At 42.4% G+C, this 20,142-nt stretch overlaps 1 protein-coding gene and 1 non-coding gene across 6 annotated transcripts in view; both read right to left on the bottom strand.

Moving 5' to 3' along the window:
- LOC115118837 (mitogen-activated protein kinase kinase kinase 4-like) overlaps positions 1-5,986 on the bottom strand; it is a 66,006-nt gene extending 60,020 nt beyond the window's left edge. For 4 of the 5 annotated variants that reach the window (XM_029647564.2, XM_029647566.2, XM_029647565.2 and 1 more), the window contains exon 1: positions 5,792-5,986. In XM_029647564.2, the coding sequence (XP_029503424.2) occupies positions 5,792-5,823 (32 nt within the window). In that variant the 5' untranslated portion in view covers positions 5,824-5,986. Of the gene's footprint in view, positions 1-5,489; positions 5,665-5,791 lie in introns of those variants that run through there. The other variant, XM_029647567.2, reaches the window with a different exon arrangement.
- Positions 4,900-4,969, bottom strand: trnaa-ugc (transfer RNA alanine (anticodon UGC)). Its single transcript has one exon. It is a non-coding gene; the product is annotated as a tRNA-Ala (tRNA).
- Positions 5,987-20,142: the final 14,156 nt, after the last annotated feature.

Genomic DNA, 20,142 nt, shown 5'->3' with positions numbered 1-20,142 from the left:
CTTACAACAACAAAACATGACATTGCATCCCAAGAGACCAGCTGGTGGCATTTAAAACTGAAATCTAGAACTGTAATGCCTGGATTGGAATGCCCTGCCAATATTTCAGATCCATGGGAGTACAGAGGGTCTAACCCCGAGAATCATGTCTAACCCCGAGAATCATGTCTAACCCCGAGAATCATGTCTAACCCCGAGAATCATGTCTAACCCCGAGAATCCTCTGATTGCCACATAGAACACAGAAAAGGCAGTCAAACTTACAGCTATCAAGATCCTGCAACCACAGCCTTGGCTGACGATATGATTTAGGATTTTATTAGGATCCCCATTAGCTGTTGCAAAAGCAGCAGCTACTCTTCCTGGGGTCCAACACAACACATGACATAATACAGAACAGTGAAAGACAACAAGGACAAGGACTCCCTGCTAAAGCCAGCCAGTACTAGCTAGGGTGCAGTGTTTCCACTGCAGTCATTTAGATTTGGCACTGTGCCATGACAAAAGTCATTGCAACAACACCAATTTGGAGATGCTAGAAGAGTCCACATTTACTTTCTCTGCAAACGAAACGAGTAATGACTAGAACAACCAGACAATCCCACAGTGGAATAGTTTATCTAGTCGGCGTGTTGTCGTGTGTTCTATGTGAGAGAAATATTCCTCTCAAGGCGCATTGCAGTTACGTGTGCCATAGGAGTGCCATAGAGAAGGGAACATGCATTCAATGCACAACAATTCTTGCAATCACAATTTTCCTAGTGCATAGGGGAGAGTGGGGCTAAATGTAACACAATTCTAGGGTTACTTGGAGTAAAACGCCACCCTACCTCAACATCTTTTGGGAGGAAGTAACTTAAGTTGTGATGAGACAGATTATTATTTATTTTTTTAGCAATAGTGGCAAACAGGAAAAGTATTGGGAGGAAAATTGTGACATGAAGTTACTTCAGTGAGAACTACAGACAGGGAATGTGTTACTCAAAGTTACTAGAACTGTGTTTATGCACATTTTTTGGGACATCAAATTCATTAATAGGATGGTAACTAGTTAAAGGATCACATTTGAGATATTGCTATAGGGTAAATGCAGGGTAGGGTAAATGCAGGGTAGGCTGAAGCATGGTGTTGCCTACCTTTTTTTTTTTTATAGCCACTATACTGCATCAGTTGGGCTACAGGTGACAATGCTTAATGCTAATAGCATACCTGATAATATGGACCATATATAGGATATATGCATGGTCTAATATGTTAAATACTTTGACCAATATGTTATTGGGCTCATTTATGGAGGTGGAAATAATATTTTAAATGGCGTCAGCATAAATCTATTTTCAGTCATTTTGGAGTAGAATGTCCTTTTAAAAAGACACCAGTCCTTCAACAAAAATTCTACAACCTTTACAGAGGAAACACTGCTAAGGCGTAATGTAAACAGACAATCATGTAATGATTATGGCCTGAATAACCTTAGGACACTTCCTTCCTGAATCACATGGTGTGGCATGATGCGCACCAGTCTTTTCCAAGCGTGCAAAGGCAAGTGCAGCAGCTGTTTATTAGAGACAGAGAGAGAGAAAAACAAAAACACCAAGTGTCAGATGTCTTTAAGAGTGCTATGATGAGAGCTTTGTAGCCTTGTATCCCTGAAGCAGTGATGGAGCATGAAGGGCAGTGATGGTCTGTAGGCTGGGAATGCTTGGGGGGGAGGGGTGTGGGGCTGAGTGTTCCATCCACAGTGTTGCATTAACGAGTTCCAGCCAAGGGCTCCTCCTGCTCTGGGCCATGAGATGATTATCATCTTCTCTACACAGCACTATCCTGAAATCCATGGAATGCTTGTGGGAGAATGCCTGAATGCTACTGGGCCAGCCAGAATCCCAAACAGCATTGACAAAACATTTCCATCCTGTCCTTCCCTGCAATGGTTGGCAGCAGCAATGAATAGTTAGTAAGTGAATTGTGTATGCATTTTTAACCAGGCTTGCAAATGATGTGGTCTTGCACAGTCCGGGACAGGGATGTTGGGATAATGGGATGTTCCATTAGCCGTTACAGGTTAGGTAATGTTTAGCGTAGCACAGAGAATTTGACATACCTTAACTTGGTGATACTTCCTCAATTCCTGACTTGGAAGACAAACATTTTTTTCCAAAATGTTTACTTTAAAAAAAAAAATGGAACCTTTATTTATTTAACTAGGCAAGTCAGTTAAGAACAAATTATTATTTACAATGACAGCCTACCGGGGCAGTGGGTTAACTGCCTTGTTAAGGGGCAGAACAGATTTTTATCTTGTCAGCTAGGGATTTGATACCGCAACCTTTCGGTTACTGGCCCCAACGCTCTAACCACTAGGCTACCTGCCGACCCAAATGTCAAAGTCTAGCTGCAGGAAGTTCGTTTGAATTTTGAAAAATGCTCTTATTAAATTAAACCAATTTTATGCTCATGAAATAATCCAGCAATGTGTTCGCCGCCATCTTCTCTCATTGAGACATGTGGGTGTCCAGTCCACCCCAATGTGTTCGGCGCCATCTTCTCTCATTGAGACATGTGGGTGTCCAGTCCACCCCAATGTGTTCGGCGCCATCTTCTCTCATTGAGACATGTGGGTGTCCAGTCCACCCCAATGTGTTCGCCGCCATCTTCTCTCATTGAGACATGTGGGTGTCCAGTCCACCCCAATGTGCTGCATGTCATGATGACACTCAGCTGTCTCGATCAATGAGAAAATACTTTCAAAATGGACGGTGATGGCAGTGTACACATTGTTGGGGAAGTATGGACAGGGTTGGTCTAAAATTCTCTGATACGCCAAACAGTAGCCATCTAATACCATCCATCAGCCAGCTGGATCAGAATAATGGTCTGACTAGGCAATTTTTTTAATAGTTAGGGACAGGGGTGACCTTACCTCCAGCTGACAGACAGTGGTCCAACCATGTGCCTTGTTTGTCTCTGTTCAGCATAGGGGCTTGTATCCAACATGGCATCCTATATAGTGCACTACTTTTGGCCAGGGCCCATAGGAAATAGGGTGCCATTTCCTCATTAGGGACACAGATTTGTTGGAACATGTAACTAAGATTGACAGCATGACATCATCGCTCAAATCACAAGCCCACTGCAATCCCAGTTCCAGCCCTATGGGTTCTGGTCAGGGGTAGTGTACTAAGGGAGAGAAGGGTGCTGTGTAGGACACAGCCTACGAGTTAGGACACAAATAAAATGAACAGTGCACAAACTGATTCCTGGGAGAGAGGAACTTCAAGCTCCCCAGTCCCCACTCATATGCTGCATAACTATGGTTAAGTCCCAAATAACACCCTAACCCCTACATAATGCACTATTTTTTAACTTCACCAGGTCAAAAGTATTGCACTACATAAAGAGCCATTTGGGACGCACACTATATGCAATGATTTCAACAGTCTGTGCCATCCCGCCAGCTACTTAAACTAATGGTCATGCCATTTTCAGCTTGACGAGAGAAATGGAGTTGGAAAGAGTGCAAACAAATGTGGAACGAGGCTAGTCTGACACAGCAGCAGTACAGTGACTCGACATCAAGACAAGTCTGTGTGCTTGCAAAGAAGACTTGGATTGAAAAACAGCCACCCGGAATGAGCAAAGTGATGACACAGACCATAATCAAGAACCCCAATTGAAAGCATTGAACACGATTCAATTCAGTAGGCCATGCAGTGTAGGCCAGGCACTGTTGCATGCTTGTAGGCCGCCATTGTAGATAATTGTTTGTTCTTAACTGACTTGCCTAGTTAAATAAAGGTTCAATAAAAATGACATTTAAAATTCTTGGAGGGGGGGAGGATTCAATAAAAATGACATTAAAAATGCTTCAAGGGAGGGAGGAGGGGAGAGAGACATAACATTGGATTCCAGAGAATCTGTCACCGGGAGCAAACAAGCGCTATGACGTCGTGTGGGGTCAGAAAGGACGTACATAGAAGGAAAAACATTAAACAGCATGCATTCCACTGGCATGAAAAACCGCTAGAAACAAATCGGCAGTGAATTACATATCACTAGTAGTGTGATGCTGCCGCAATCTAAACTAATACACAATCATTGACAATAAAATCAAATGAAAAAAACTGTTCCGTGAGCCTTCATTATAAAGTTGCTTTATATAATCTAGAAATATATGATTTAGCAGATTCTAGAACCATTATAATTTAACTCAGAGGGCATTTCCCAATGGATTCCAGAGCATACACAGAGTGTACATATAGTCCCTGACTAATAACAAATGGCATGTGAAAAGCTTCAAAGATGCTCTAGTAGAAAACACGTGAACATTCTCTACCCGAACAAAGAGCAGGCATCATTGGATATACTGCAATACTAGTCCCATTCGCTCAAGCTGGGAACCAATATTTTCCCCCTGATGCTTGCACTGTGTACATGATGAATGATCACAGACAACAGCGTGCACGAAATTCCTGGCTGGGTAAACAAATAATAAGGCGGGAGGGGGGTATGGCCAATGTAGCACTGTTCCCTAGCACGACACAACGCAGAGTGCCTGGACATAGCAGTTAGTCGTGGTATTATTGGCCAAATATCACAAGCCCCCCCCCGTGCCTTATTGCTATTATAAAACAGGTTACCAAGGTAATTACAGCAGTAAAAATAAATGTTTTGTCATACCCGTGGAATATGGTCTGATATACCACGGCTGTCAGCCAATCAGCATCCAGGGCTCAAACCACCAAGTATATCATTTAGCATATAATACACATTTGCAATCAATCTAAGCAATGAGTGGGCTATTTTAGCTAGTAATCTGTTTCACAAAAAGGTGTTGTAACTTGCAACAAACATTTGCATTTTTGTAATTTAACAGAAGATATGAGCCGTACTTCTTCGTACTGGTCCCCGGTGGGAATCGAACCCACAACCCTGGCGTTGCAAGCCCCATGCTCTACCAACTGAGCCACACCGCACAGCTACGTGCTTTTCTTTCTGAGAACAGTTTCCATTTCTAGGAAAACTAAATCAGACATTTCAAAACATGAGTTGTTTCCCCATCAACTTCCTCTGTCTAAGAAGTCATAGAAAGACAGCATATCAGCCCAGCCACTGAATACTTGAACCGGTCACCAGCTAAGTTAGCTAACTAGTTCTGACGTACAGCCTAGGTAACTGCCTCGCTAACAGGCTAAAGTTAGCTAGCTAACGTTGGTTAACAAATCAAGAAAATGAGTGCAACATTTCAACTCGTGTTTCAAATACAGTTCTATTGAGATGTTGTGCATACATCTAGAAAGTGCTACCACAATCCTGATGAAAACCGATACCAAACTTTGCAAGGATGAAGTAATTTGCCACTTCGACAAAACTGTGAACAATAAACAACGAAGCGCTAAAGCAACGTTAGCCACATAGCTAGTTGACTAGCCTAGCAAACTAGCTAGCTGCCTTTTGATGTTGCAAATCCAATGTGAAGTGAAAATAGTTACCACTTTCAAAAGGCAAGCATTTCCTCCATCCTCCAGGAATTCCACAACAAAATATAAACACTGTGCAAAGTGATACTTCAGAGAATAGATTTATCTCCTAAAAACTTTGCAACTTCAAAGCTGCAAAAATGTTGCAAGTGTACGCGGCTCACTTTGTGACAGTAGGTGGTTTCCTATAGATGCGCAAGCGCGCCAATTGACCCGCTTGGGTTGTCACGTTCAGCTCACAATGTGGCAGCTAGCTAAAACCCCGGCTGTGTAGTTTCTTTATTTTCACGAAATCGCACTGATTATTCGCCTACCTGCTAGGTTCGCTATTATCCGGAGGCTCCATAGTAGGTCGAGAAATCCTCGGTTCTAGTGGTGCATGGGACCATCCATGACAATAACAGTTTAAATGCACGTTTTCTTTTTGCAAGAGCTGGTCGAAAAGACGTCTTTCTGCGAAGTTTTTTTTATCCCCCTGCAGAGTTGCAGCTCCCGGGGTTGTGCGCTGTCGCCATCTTTCCAGCAGTCATTGAGGAGAGCTACGGCCAATGACTGTATATATGGCTACGGCAACTCGTACAGTTCATCCGTTCAGCAGCCTAGTAATTGGTGTGACAAGTATGATGTGGTTATAATGCATTATAAATGCATTATAAAACTTGCCATAAGCATGTATCGAATTCTGTCCCCTTACAATATAATTATAAAGGATAATGCATGCTTATAACGAGCATCAACGAATTATTTGTTGGCTTTCTCGACTAAAGTGTTACCAGGGCCAGACTACCTAATTTTCTATCTGGTTATAAAGTCAATTTTATATCACACAAAAGACAATCGTTTCAACTGTCAGAATTACATTGTTTAAAATACTTACTTGTCCTAGATACAATTGTAGCTTACAAAAAGTGACTCATAGGAATGTTCCCTGCTCTGTGTTCTCTAAATGCGCATAAGATTCACTCTTTATACGGAATTGTCTTTAATTTATTGCAACTATTTTACATCTATTTCATTGCATTCTAGAGATTGTTGGCCTCTCCGTCGCCTAAAGCACTAGAGTAATGAAGGTTATATTTGATCAAATAGAACCATAAGAAGGAAGAGTGAAGAAGACAAAGTGAAGCGTTGGTAAATACTCAATACATTTCTGGGAGTTTATATATGGAGCAACATTTCTTCTTCATACAGTGAACAACAAATGTCCCCTTCAAAAGGATGTGGTCTGTTGGGGGTGGCTAGTCATTTTTGTTGAGCACAGAAAGGACTGTATAGTTTATATATGGAGCTCATTCATGTGGACATTTTGTCTGTTTGACAGAAAATTGCATAGTTACATAGAATAACTAGAGTACCCTTACACGGTGTGCGTGTGTGTGTGTAAATTTGCTTCAAACCTACCATCTAGTTCAATAACAGGGTAGGCTACATTTCCTTCAACCACAGGTAAGTGTCTCAATGACAAACACGTTATCAATAAACGTATTTTAACACTTATATAAATCAATACACACACAATAATAAACGTAAGCAAAATGGACTTCTACAATGAGATCAAATCAATCAATAACAGTGTGCACCTCTGGCCAAGGGCACCCTTTGACCAAACGGGGGGAAACAGCTGATTGAACCAGGAAGTATACTATGAGTCTGAGATATTAGTTTGTCACAGAAACAGATGGGCTAAACCTTAAAGAATCTCTGGTTGAACAATGAAGTACTTTTAATTAACTTACAATCAGTTCCCAATAATTATTTGTATGTAGGCCTCCTTACCAAGATTTAATGGCGTGCCAGATTTATAAAACAACAGGGAAATATGCGTACTGCCTGAACAAACTGTATGTGTGTGTGTCTGCGCACTTGGCTACTGTATGTTTGACTGTGTATATTCAATGGTAATGTCTGTCATCGATACAATGGGCCCGTGCATTCAAGCAGATAATCATCATTGGTCACCGCCTTTCAAAGTGTGTTGCATTATGGGAATACAAAATGTCCAACTTGCGCCTACATGTCAACTGCATTAACTTTACAACAACCATGTGATCAAGTTCATGAAGTTTCGACTGAAGTCGACTTATACTTTCTAATTCTACTACAGTAGGCTGTATTTAGACAGACAGACCATTTTTTTTAACCCTTATTTCACCAGGTAAATTGACTGAAAACACATTCTCATTTACAGCAACATCCTGGGGAATAGTTACAGGGATGAATGAGCCAATTGTAAACTGGGGATGATTAGGTGGCTATGATGGTATGAAGGCCAGATTGGGAATTTAGCCAGGACACCAGGGTTAACACCCCTACTCTTACGATAAGTGCCACTGGATCTTTAGTGACAGAGAGTCAGGACACCCATTTATGTCCCATCTGAAAGACGGCACCCTACACAGGGAAATGTCCCCAATCACTGCCCTGGGGTATTGAGATATTTTATTTATTTTTTGACCAGAGGAAAGGGTGCCTCCTACTGGCCCTCCAACACCACATCCAGCAGCATCTGGTCTGCAGCATCTTGCCAGCAGCATCTGCTTCAGAGGCAACCAGCAGTGGGATACAGGGTGGTATGTTGCTGGCAATTTTTCCACTAATTGGTCCTGATTGGACCAATCACATTATATCTTTTCACATCAGATCTTTTTCGGAACTGATCTGATTATTCAAAAGAGCAATTAAGTGAAAAAAATATCAGAATTGTCGTTAATTTCCTGCAGTTTCCTGACTTGCAGTTCTACTTGCAACCACAAGATGGCAGGACAATATTACTATCCAAAGATAGTTTGCAGTTAGAGAGAGAAATTCAAAAGCAGGTGAATAACACCACAAACTACTGAAAATGTCCATGGGTGCTTCTCAATAATATCTATTTTTTTCTGAAGCATGCCCTACTTCTCACAAATCTAAAAGCAACTGATTACTGGGGCCATGGGCTAGAGGGAGGTTCCATAATTTCCCTTCAACCAGTGAAGGGAAGTAAAGAAGTCCACACACAGGCAATGAAAAGCTTATTGAAGTTTGCTGGACTGTGAGCAATATAATTGTGTAACCTGCAAAGTAGATGCATCTGGTATAAAGGGTTAATAGAATATGGAGTTAGTAGATTAGCATTTGTTGCTATCACCTTTAAAACCCATGCCACACCTCAGTTCTTTCACACTGTTACAATCTCAGTCAATATTTCTCACTCACGTCAATCTATCCTCTCTTATTTGAAACTTTCATCACTTTCTTTTCCCAATCTCTATGCAGAAATGTTTACGTAAGTACACACACACACACACACACACACACACACACACACACACACCCTTCAGAGCTGTAAAACAGGGAAATAAAGTTGATGAAAATACATGGCCTCTCACTTACAGAGTTATCTATGGCCCTTGGGCATGAGAGTTCCTGGTGTGCAGTGTCGCTCGTAGTCTAGTTCTGGTCCAGGGATTTAGTTTGTTTCCCGTGATTAACCAGGAAGTCAATCAATGGTTGTACAGTTTATGGAAGGGAAGGCCTATCAGATGAAGCGTGAGGAAGTGAAAATAAGCCATTTACAGTTTCCTTATGGGAACTACACAGGCATTCAACACTCTTGTTCCTTTCATCTTCTTTATCGTTTATTTAACACCTGGATTTAGTGTGAATATTACAGTTCTATACCAATGGCACGATAAGTCATCCTAAAAGCCTTTCTATCTGAAAACATATTGTGAATATTACAGTTCTATACCAATGGCACGATAAGTCGTCATAAAAGCCTTTCTATCTGAAAACATATTGTGAATATTACAGTTCTATACCAATGGCACGATAAGTCATCTTAAAAGCCTTTCTATCTGAAAACATAGTGTGAATATTACAGTTCTATACCAATGGCACGATAAGTCATCTAAAATCTATCTGAAAAAAGCAGTTCTTTCATAGTGTGAATATTACAGTTCTATCTGCCTTTCTAAAACATAGTGTGAATATTACAGTTCTATATCAATGGCACGATAAGTCATCCTCTAAACACATATTTCAGCCTTTCAGATGTAGCCTGGTCCCAGATCTGTTTGTGCCGTGTAGCTAACTCCTACTGTATGGTCGTTGCCATGCAGGCTCTTTGGGTCAGTGAACATAATGGTGCTCAAGGAATAATGGAATGACCTCATTATTGTGGAGTGCTATTATCAGTTGAATAGAACCCTGTAATAATAGATGTTATGCTTTGCATGATGCTAGAGGCATGAATACTGTACACACTTAGGGCCCCAGCACAAGTGTCATCAAACAGTCCAACCAGGGACAGACTGGGTCCTGGACCAGAAATCAACCCTGTCATTTCCAACACACTGGCCCATTTCCAACCGGTGGTTAGTACTCTGGCGACATCGTATGCCGGAGGGGTAGCAGGAGCAGACGTGACATTTGAGGCCCTCACACTGGTCCACTTATTTCCATGAGGACCCCACAATGGTCCACTTATTTCCATGAGGCCCCCACAATGGTCCACTTATTTCCATGAGGACCCCACAATGGTCCACTTATTTCCATGAGGCCCCCACAATGGTCCACTTATTTCCATGAAGCCCCCACACTGGTCCACTTATTTCCATGAGGACCCCACAATGGTCTACTTATTTCCATGAAGCCCCACACTGGTCCACTTATTTCCATGAGGACCCCACAATGGTCTACTTATTTCCATGAAGCCCCCACACTGGTCCACTTATTTCCATGAGGACCCCACACTAGTCCACTTATTTCCATGAGGACCCCACACTAGTCCACTTATTTCCATGAGGACCCCACACTGGTCCACTTATTTCCATGAGGACCCCACAATGGTCCACTTATTTCCATGAAGCCCCCACACTGGTCCACTTATTTCCATGAGGACCCCACGCTAGTCCACTTATTTCCATGAGGCCCCCACAATGGTCCACTTATTTCCATGAGGCCCCCACACTGGTCCACTTATTTCCATGAGGACCCCACACTGGTCCACTTATTTCCATGAGGCCCCCACACTGGTCCACTTATTTCCATGAGGACCCCACACTGGTCCACTTATTTCCATGAGGCCCCCACACTGGTCCACTTATTTCCATGAGGACCCCACAATGGTCCACTTATTTCCATGAGGCCCCCACACTGGTCCACTTATTTCCATGAGGACCCCACACTAGTCCACTTATTTCCATGAGGCCCCCATTATTAGCCAAATAACGATTATTATGCGCAAAAAAACTAAAATAAGCCATTCCCACTGGGTTAAAAATTTACCAGCCATTCTGGCATCTGACTGAACTGTCCTATAGCCAGTCTGTCCCTGAGTACAACACAGGGGATGGTACCAAAATTGCAGTATATAACTGATTATTCAAATTCTAGCTTCCAGGTTCTTTGTCTGTTTGTCCCTCCAACGTCTTTCACATAAAAGGTAATTCCATTAGTTTCCATTTGAAACATGGTTAGTCCAGGGTTTATGAGATCTTAGTCTCTGTTGGCTTTTTAAATTGGATCAAAACTGCACAACCCCAGTGTGTTGTAATGAAAAATAAAATTTGTGGCCCAGTAACAACATTTACCTCATAATTACCACACAATTCAACTTGAATGGGCTTGAAGGGATCTGGGCTAATTATGAACAGGAAACGTGTATGTTATGAAGAAGACAGTCAGCACTCGCAATTAAACTTTCACTTTGATTTGTTGTCAATCAGCAGTCACATTGACACGTTTCAGCCAATAAGTCTTCATCAGCCATACACAGCATGGTTCTTTTGTTTTCAATCAGCAGTCACATTGACACGTTTCAGCCAATAAGTCTTCATCAGCCATACACAGCATGGTTCTTTTGTTTTCAATCAGCAGTCACATTGACACGTTTCAGCCAATAAGTCGCTCTGGATAAGAGCGTCTGCTAAATGACTTAAATGTATGTAATGTAAATAAGTCTTCATCAGCCATACACAGCATGGTTCTTTTGTTTTCTGTGTATTTAACCGTTTACAATCTATATGGGTCATAGTCATGGCCGCTTTTCGGCACACATTCTGTTCTACTGTGTTGTTCTTTTAGAACCCTGTTAAATTTTTATAGAATTTGTGGTTCTGTTGTAATCATGCAATGTGGATTCTTCTTCTCTAAACTATGACAACAGAGATATCATTTGACCATCTTGCTAAAAAGAAAAAGGACTTTATTTTTCAATGTCCAGAAATGTCCAATGCACATTTCTTTTTCATTTCAACCCCGCCGAAAATATATACCCACACAGAGGTTGGAGGTTGAAGCAGAGGGTCAACCATAGAATGATGCCCCTGGATCAGGTTAGTTGTAAAGAGTCTTGCTCAAGGACACAACAGCAGTCCGTAGCACATGAGATTCTGATACTAGCCAGCAACAGGGAGTCAAACTTATGTTATAAACTCAATAACTAGCTTTCTGATGTCTTAGGCCAGCTACATGGTCTGTAACCTGACTCATTATGTCTAGGGGTCTTCGGCCCAGCTACATGGAACCTGACTCATTATGTCTAGGGGTCTTCGGCCCAGCTACATGGAACCTGACTCATTATGTCTAGGGATCTTCGGCCCAGCTACATGGTCTGTAACCTGACTCATTATGTCTAGGGGTCTTCGGCCCAGCTACATGGTCTGTAACCTGACTCATTATGTCTAGGGGTCTTCGGCCCAGCTACATGGTCTGTAACCTGACTCATTATGTCTAGGGGTCTTAGGCCCAGCTACATGGTCTGTAACCTGACTCATTATGTCTAGGGGTCTTCGGTCCAGCTACATGGAACCTGACTCATTATGTCTAGGGGTCTTCGGCCCAACTACATGGTCTGTAACCTGACTCATTATGTCTAGGGGTCTTCGGCCCAGCTACATGGAACCTGACTCATTATGTCTAGGGGTCTTAGGCCCAGCTACATGGAACCTGACTCATTATGTCTAGGGGTCTTAGGCCCAGCTACATGGTCTGTAACCTGACTCATTATGTCTAGGGGTCTTAGGCCCAGCTACATGGTCTGTAACCTGACTCATTATGTCTAGGGGTCTTCGGCCCAGCTACATGGTCTGTAACCTGACTCATTATGTCTAGGGGTCTTCGGCCCAGCTACATGGTCTGTAACCTGACTCATTATGTCTAGGGGTCTTAGGTAACCTGACTCATTATGTCCAGCTGTAACCATGGTCTGTAACCTGACTCATTATGTCTAGGGGTCTTCTAGGGGGCCCAGCTACATGGAACCTGACTCATTATGTCTAGGGGTCTTAGGCCCAGCTACATGGAACCTGACTCATTATGTCTAGGGGTCTTAGGCCCAACTACATGGTCTGTAACCTGACTCATTATGTCTAGGGGTCTTCGGCCCAACTACATGGTCTGTAACCTGACTCATTATGTCTAGGGGTCTTCGGCATTATGTCTAGGGGTCTTAGGCAGCCATGGTCTGTAACTACATGGTCTGTAACCTGACTCATTATGTCTAGGGGTCTTAGGCCCAGCTACATGTAACCTGACTCATTATGTCTAGGGGTCTTCGGCCCAGCTACATGGTCTGTAACCTGACTCATTATGTCTAGGGGTCTTCGGCCCAGCTACATGGTCTGTAACCTGACTCATTATGTCTAGGGGTCTTAGGCCCAGCTACATGTAACCTGACTCATTATGTCTAGGGGTCTTCGGCCCAGCTACATGGTCTGTAACCTGACTCATTATGTCTAGGGGTCTTAGGCCCAACTACATGGTCTGTAGCCTGACTCATTATGTCTAGGGGTCTTCGGCCCAGCTACATGGAACCTGACTCATTATGTCTAGGGGTCTTAGGCCCAGCTACATGGAACCTGACTCATTATGTCTAGGGGTCTTAGGCCCAGCTGGTCATGGAACCTGACTCATTATGTCTAGGGGTCTTCGGCCCAGCTACATGGTCTGTAACCTGACTCATTATGTCTAGGGGTCTTCGGCCCAACTACATGGTCTGTAACCTGACTCATTATGTCTAGGGGTCTTAGGCCCAGCTACATGGTCTGTAACCTGACTCATTATGTCTAGGGGTCTTCGGCCCAGCTACATGGAACCTGACTCATTATGTCTAGGGGTCTTAGGCCCAGCTACATGGAACCTGACTCATTATGTCTAGGGGTCTTAGGCCCAGCTACATGGAACCTGACTCATTATGTCTAGGGGTCTTAGGCCCAACTACATGGTCTGTAACCTGACTCATTATGTCTAGGGGTCTTCGGCCCAACTACATGGTCTGTAACCTGACTCATTATGTCTAGGGGGTCTTCTTAGGCCCAGCTACAACCTGACTCAGGGGTCTGTAACCTGACTCATTATGTCTAGGGGTCTTAGGCCCAATGTCTAGGGGTCTATGGTCATGGAACCTGACTCATTATGTCTAGGGGTCTTAGGCCCAGCTACATGGAACCTGACTCATTATGTCTAGGGGTCTTAGGCCCAGCTACATGGAACCTGTCTGTAACCTGAACCTGACTCATTATGTCTAGGGGGGTCTTAGGCCCATGCTACATATGTCTAGGGTCTTCGGCCCAGCTACATGGTCTGTCTAGGGTCTTAGGCCCAGCTACATGGTCTGTAACCTGACTCATTATGTCTAGGGGTCTTCGGCCCAACTACATGGTCTGGAACCTGACTCATTATGTCTAGGGGTCTTAGGCCCAGCTACATGGAACCTGACTCATTATGTCTAGGGGTCTTAGGCCCAGCTACATGGTCTGCAACCTGATTTGATGTGTACATAAATGTAAGAAATCAGCGTATGTTGTATTTACATGTGTGCCCAGGAGACAGCGAACTTACAGAGTTCAGGGTCAGCTCCATCTTGACCTCTTGGTTGGCCCGGGCAAGCAAATTATTCATATGTTCATGGGAACAAAATAAATATGCACAATAAACTAACTACAAAATGGCATGCCCAAATAAAGAGGTTAACTAACTAACAGAAACAAACAAATGCCGGCCGAGAGGCTTCTGGCCTCCTCTCTCTTTCCCGGACTGGCTTCTGAACTCTCTCTTTCCCAGACTGACAATCATCTAAGGAATTACCAAGGCTTTCTGTCAGAACACAGCCATGACCCGGTTCGTGTTGCCACCTGGGGAATGGAGTGTGAAAGTGTATCACGGTAGTGTGTAGCCTAACTGTGTACAAACACTACACTACCCCCCATATCATACTACTTAGTATACAACCTTGGATTGACTTCTGATTACTTCATGCTCTGCTAGGAATCTCAAATTCCCAATACCGGGGCCTTGAAATAACAGCACACCGCAGAACACAGTCTATTTTGGGCCACTGCTCTAACTGGCACTGAACCAACACACAGAGATCGGAAAAAGTCGTGTTCATTCAAGGACTAGCTTGTCGAAATTGTAGCTTGCCTAAGCACAACACAACACTGTTCTTTTTTTAAAGAGCACTCAATGGTCAGTAGTGGATTCAAAACATACTTGTAATTGCTATAGCCGGAATAAATATGATAACATATTTTCAAGCGTTGTAGCCTATAGAAATATTATAATTCCAGTCATACTATTTTATCATTATGAAAATCTTGCCTCAATATTAAAATTATGCATGGAAATGAGAAGTGCCAGTGATTTTCTTTCTACAAATATAGGGAAGACTTGATGTGGCTTAGTGTGACCATCCACCACCACTCAACTAGAACTGACGTCCTTGTAGCTAAAGTCATAGTCCAAAGGTGAACCGATTTGATTTTAGACATCGATGATCTTTTACTCACAAAGACCTTTTTCTTTTTAGGTTATACTTCATGTCTGTATAGGTTATACTTCATGTCTGTATAGGTTATACTTCATGTCTGTATAGGTTATACTTCATGTCTGTATAGGTTATACTTCATGTCTGTATAGGTTATACTTCATGTCTGTATAGGTTATACTTCATGTCTGTATAGGTTGTACTTCATGTCTGTATAGGTTATACTTCATGTCTGTATAGGTTATACTTCATGTCTGTATAGGTTATACTTCATGTCTGTATAGGTTATACTTCATGTCTGTATAGGTTATACTTCATGTCTGTATAGGTTATACTTCATGTCTGTATAGGTTATACTTCATGTCTGTATAGGTTATACTTCATGTCTGTATAGGTTATACTTCATGTCTACCTTGTATCCAGTGCAGAAAAAAGTGCTGAAACAATGAATTAGGTAATATTACAGATGCAGGAGAACTTTGCTCCTCCCCTTCAACTCACCATTATTTTGGAAAATGATCTTGGTCATACATCATATAGTTACAGGAAGTAATTCACTCTAGTCAACTCTTTGTTTCTAGTTACTTCCTCAAACAACAGCCCAACATAAACTACTGTATCTTGGTCATACTAGACAACCATTTACAGAAAATGGTTGACTCTTTGTTTTCAAGTACTTCCTCATAATGAAACCTTGTCATAACCTGCAATGGTTGAGTAAATGTTACATAGCTGACAAAAATATCCAACCACTCTCTGCCTCCCAAATGGCACCTTGTTCTCTATATACATATATATGGACCCTGGTCAAAAGTAGTGTACTAGTGAATAGGATTCCATTTTAGACTTAGAGACCGTCTCACAAACTGGTTCCTCTTGTTGCTGTGAGAAAACACTGATGATGACTTATAGGCGTGTATTGTTTAAACTGTGATGGATAAGAATGTGCAAGATATAGCCTGAAGAGAAGCAGTTCAGGTTTATCTACATTGTTAGAATAAATGGTGCTATAGAGAACCAGGAAATGGAAAACCAGTACTCACTGAAACAATTTTCCACAATAAAAAAATACTTTTCATTGTGAAGTATTGAGTCTTGCAAGCCAATTATTTGTGCTTTATAGAACCGAAAAAGGGTTTAATGGCTTGCATTTTATGAGATCCTAAAAAGCAGAGGCGTCATTTTAAAATTTAACCAGGCAATGGGGGCGCTATGTCATTATTGGATAAAAAAACGTGCTCGTTTTAAGCGCAATATTTTGTCACGAAAAGATGCTCGACTATGCATATAATTGGCAGCTTTGGAAGGAAAACACTCGTTTTCAAAATTGCAAAGATATTATCTGTGAGTGCCACAGAACTCATGCTACAGGCAAAACCAAGATGAAACCTCAAACAGGAAATGAGCAGAATTTTTGAGGCTCTGTTTCGCATCGTCTCCTTATATGGTTGTGAATGTGCCATGAATGAGCCTAAGCTCTCTGCCGTTCGTCCAAGATGTCTGCAGCATTGTGACGTATTTGTAGGCATATCATTGGAAGATTGGCCATAAGAGACTACATTTGCCAGGGGTCCGCCCGGTGTCCTTTGTCTAAATTGTTGCGTAAATCTTCAGCTGCATGCATTTTGCCATGGGATTCAGAGGGGAAAGCACACTTCCACGAACCATATATCATCAAAGAGATATGTGAAAAACACCTTGAGGATTGGTTCAAAACAACGTTTGCCATGTTTCAGTCGATATTATGGAGTTAATTTGGAAAAAAAAGTTCAGCGTTTTAATAACTGAATTTTCGGGTTTTTTGGTAGCCAAACGTGACGCACCAAACGGACCGATTTCTCCTGCACAAATAATCTTTCAGGAAAAACTGAACATTTGCTATCTAACTGAGATTCTCCTCATTGAAAACATCCGAAGTTCTTCAAAGGTAAATGATTTATTTGAATGTTTTTCTGTTTTTTGTGAAAATGTTGCCTGCTGATGCTAACGCTAAATGCTACGCTAGCTATCAATACTGTTACACAAATGCTAGTTTTGCTATGGTTGAGAAGCATATTTTTGAAAATCTGAGATGACAGTGTTGTTAACAAAAGGCTAAGCTTGAGAGCTAGCATATTAATTTCATTTCATTTGCGATTTTCATGAATAGTTGACGTTGCGTTATGGTAATGAGCTTGAGGCTGTATTCACGATCCCGGATCCGGGATGGCCAGTATCAAGAGTTAAGAACAAATTCTAATTTACAATGACAGCCTACCGGGGAACAGTGAGTTAACTGCCTTGTTCAGGAGCAGAACGACAGATTTTTCCCTTGTCAGCTCAGGGATTCAGATCCAACAACCTTTCGGTTATTTGTCCAACACTCTAACCACTAGGCGACCTGCCACCCCTCATGCCAAGGGGGCACAAAAGACACGTGACCCCTCAGATAAAATAAATAAAAATAATTCAGATGTTGAATTACTCAACTTAATTTTTAAGCCTAGCGGTATTTTGCGGAGGGGGCACACTGACTGGACCAGGGAAAGAGAGTACCCCCTCCTCCCTATTCTCCCTGGTAAGTGGTTCCATCAAAGGTGCACCACAGATCAAATATATGCTAGGCAGGACACTAGATACTCTAGTGCATGCAGACAGTATTGTGTCACGCTCTGACCTTAGATATCTCTGTTTTTCTATATATTTTGGTTAGGTCACGGTGTGACTAGGGTGGGTACTCTAGTTTTTGTATGTCTAGAGGTTTTTGTATGTCTATGTTGGCCTGATATGGTTCCCAATCAGAGACAGCTGTTTATAGTTGTCTCTGATTGGGGATCATATTTAGGAAGCTATTTTCCTCATTTGTGTTGTGGGTCATTGTCTATGTATAGTTGCCTTAGTGCACATCAGTATCGGCACGTTTAGTTTTGTTGTTTTGGTCAGTGAGTTTCGATTTATTAAAATTATGTGGAACTCTACTCACGCTACGCCTTGGTCCGATCCTTACAACGAACGTGACATATTGTCAGTGGAGGAGGAGAGTGTTGACAGACACACACATTGTTTGATTTGATTTATTTCTGCTGCCAGTGATGGGCAGGACTTACAGGAGATATGTTGATAAATCTTGTTAAGATGGGGCCGGAAAAGAAGGTTGACATTTTACGTGTTCCTATCCAATTGTGTTTTTTGTTTGTTTCCTTGCATTGTTTGTAACTTATTTTTGAACTCATTTTGTATATAATGTTGCTGCTACCATCTCTTATGACCGAAAATAACTTATGGATATCAGAACTGCGATTACTCACCACGAACTGGCAGAATCCTTTTTTTCTTTTAACAAGTCCGATGAGCCCGACGTGAATGACATACTGCTTTCTCTGGAACAGGCCCAGATCCCCATCATTTGCATGTAGTGAAGACGGAGAAAAAGTGGCCGGAGGGCGGACTGCCTTCTGAGAATTTGTAGACGATTGAATAAACCTCCACTGCCTTTCATTCTGCTAGCAAACATACAGTCTTTGGAAAATAAAATTGTTGAATTTAGTGGAAGATCAAACTGCCAACGGGACATTCAAAACTGTAATATCTTATGCTTCAAGGAGTCGTGGCTGAACGACGACATTATCAACATACAGCTGGCTGGTTATACGCTGTACCGGCAGGATAGAACAGAGGTGTCTGGTAAGACAAGGGGCATCGGGTTATGTAGTTTTGTAAATAACAGCTGGGGCACGATATCTCAGGAAGTCTTGAGGTTTTGCTCGCCTGAGGTAGAGTATCTCATAATAAGCTGTAGACCACACTATTTACCTAGAGAGTTTTCATATGTATTTTTCGTAGCTGTCTACATACCACCACAGACTGAGGATGGCACTAAGACAGGCAAAGCGTCAATACAGACTACAAAGGGAAGCACAGCCGAGAGCTGCCCAGTGACACGAGCTTACCAGATGAGCTAAACTACTTTTATGCTCACCTCGAGGCAAATAATACTGAAACATGCATGAGAGCACCAGCTGTTCCGGAAGACTATGTGATCACACTTTCTGCAGCCGATGCGAGTAAGACCTTTGAACAGGTCAACATTCACAAGGCCGCAGGGCCAGACGGATTACCAGGATGTGTACTGCAGGCATGCGCTGACCAACTTGCAAATGTCTTCACTGACATTTTCAACCTCTCCCTGTCTGAGTCTGTAATACCAACATGTTTTAAGAAGACCACAATAGTCATTATGCCCAAGAACACTAAGGTCTGTAGCCATGAAATGATTTGAAAGGCTGGTCATGGCTCACATCAACACCATTATCCCACTTCAATTTGCATACCGCCTCAACAGATGATGCAATCTCTATTGCACGCCACACTGCCCTTTCCCAGCTGGACAAAAGGAACACCTATGTGAGAATGATTTTCTTTGACTACAGCTCAGAGTTCAACACCATAGTACCCTCAAAGCTCATCAGTAAGCTAAGGACCCTGGGACTAAACACTTCCCTCTGCAACTGGATCCTGGACTTCTTGACGGGCCACCCCCAGGTGGTAAGGGTAGGTACCAACACTTCCGCCACGCTGATCCTCAACACAGGGCCCTTCAGGGCTGTGTGCTCAGTCCCCTCCTGTACTCCCTGATCACTCATGACTGCATGGCCAGGCATGACTCCAACACCATCATTAAGTTTGCCGATGACACAACAGTGGTAGGCCTGATCACTGACAACAATGAGAAGAACATATCAAGACTGTTTCAAGGACAGCTTTTTTCCATCTACGTAACATTGCAAAAATCTGAAACGTTTTGTCCAAAAATGATGCAGAAAAATTAATCCATGCTTTTGTTACTTCTAGGTTAATGCTCTGCTTTCCGGCTACCCGGATAAAGCACTAACTAAACTTCAGTTAGTGCTAAATACGGCTGCTAGAATCCTGACTAGA

The sequence above is a fragment of the Oncorhynchus nerka genome, linkage group LG28 (genome assembly GCF_034236695.1).
Source record: "Oncorhynchus nerka isolate Pitt River linkage group LG28, Oner_Uvic_2.0, whole genome shotgun sequence".
In the NCBI taxonomy this organism is placed as follows: Eukaryota; Metazoa; Chordata; class Actinopteri; order Salmoniformes; family Salmonidae; genus Oncorhynchus; species Oncorhynchus nerka.
Note: the sequence above shows the minus strand (reverse complement) of the source record. Positions and strands in the feature narration are given on the sequence as shown.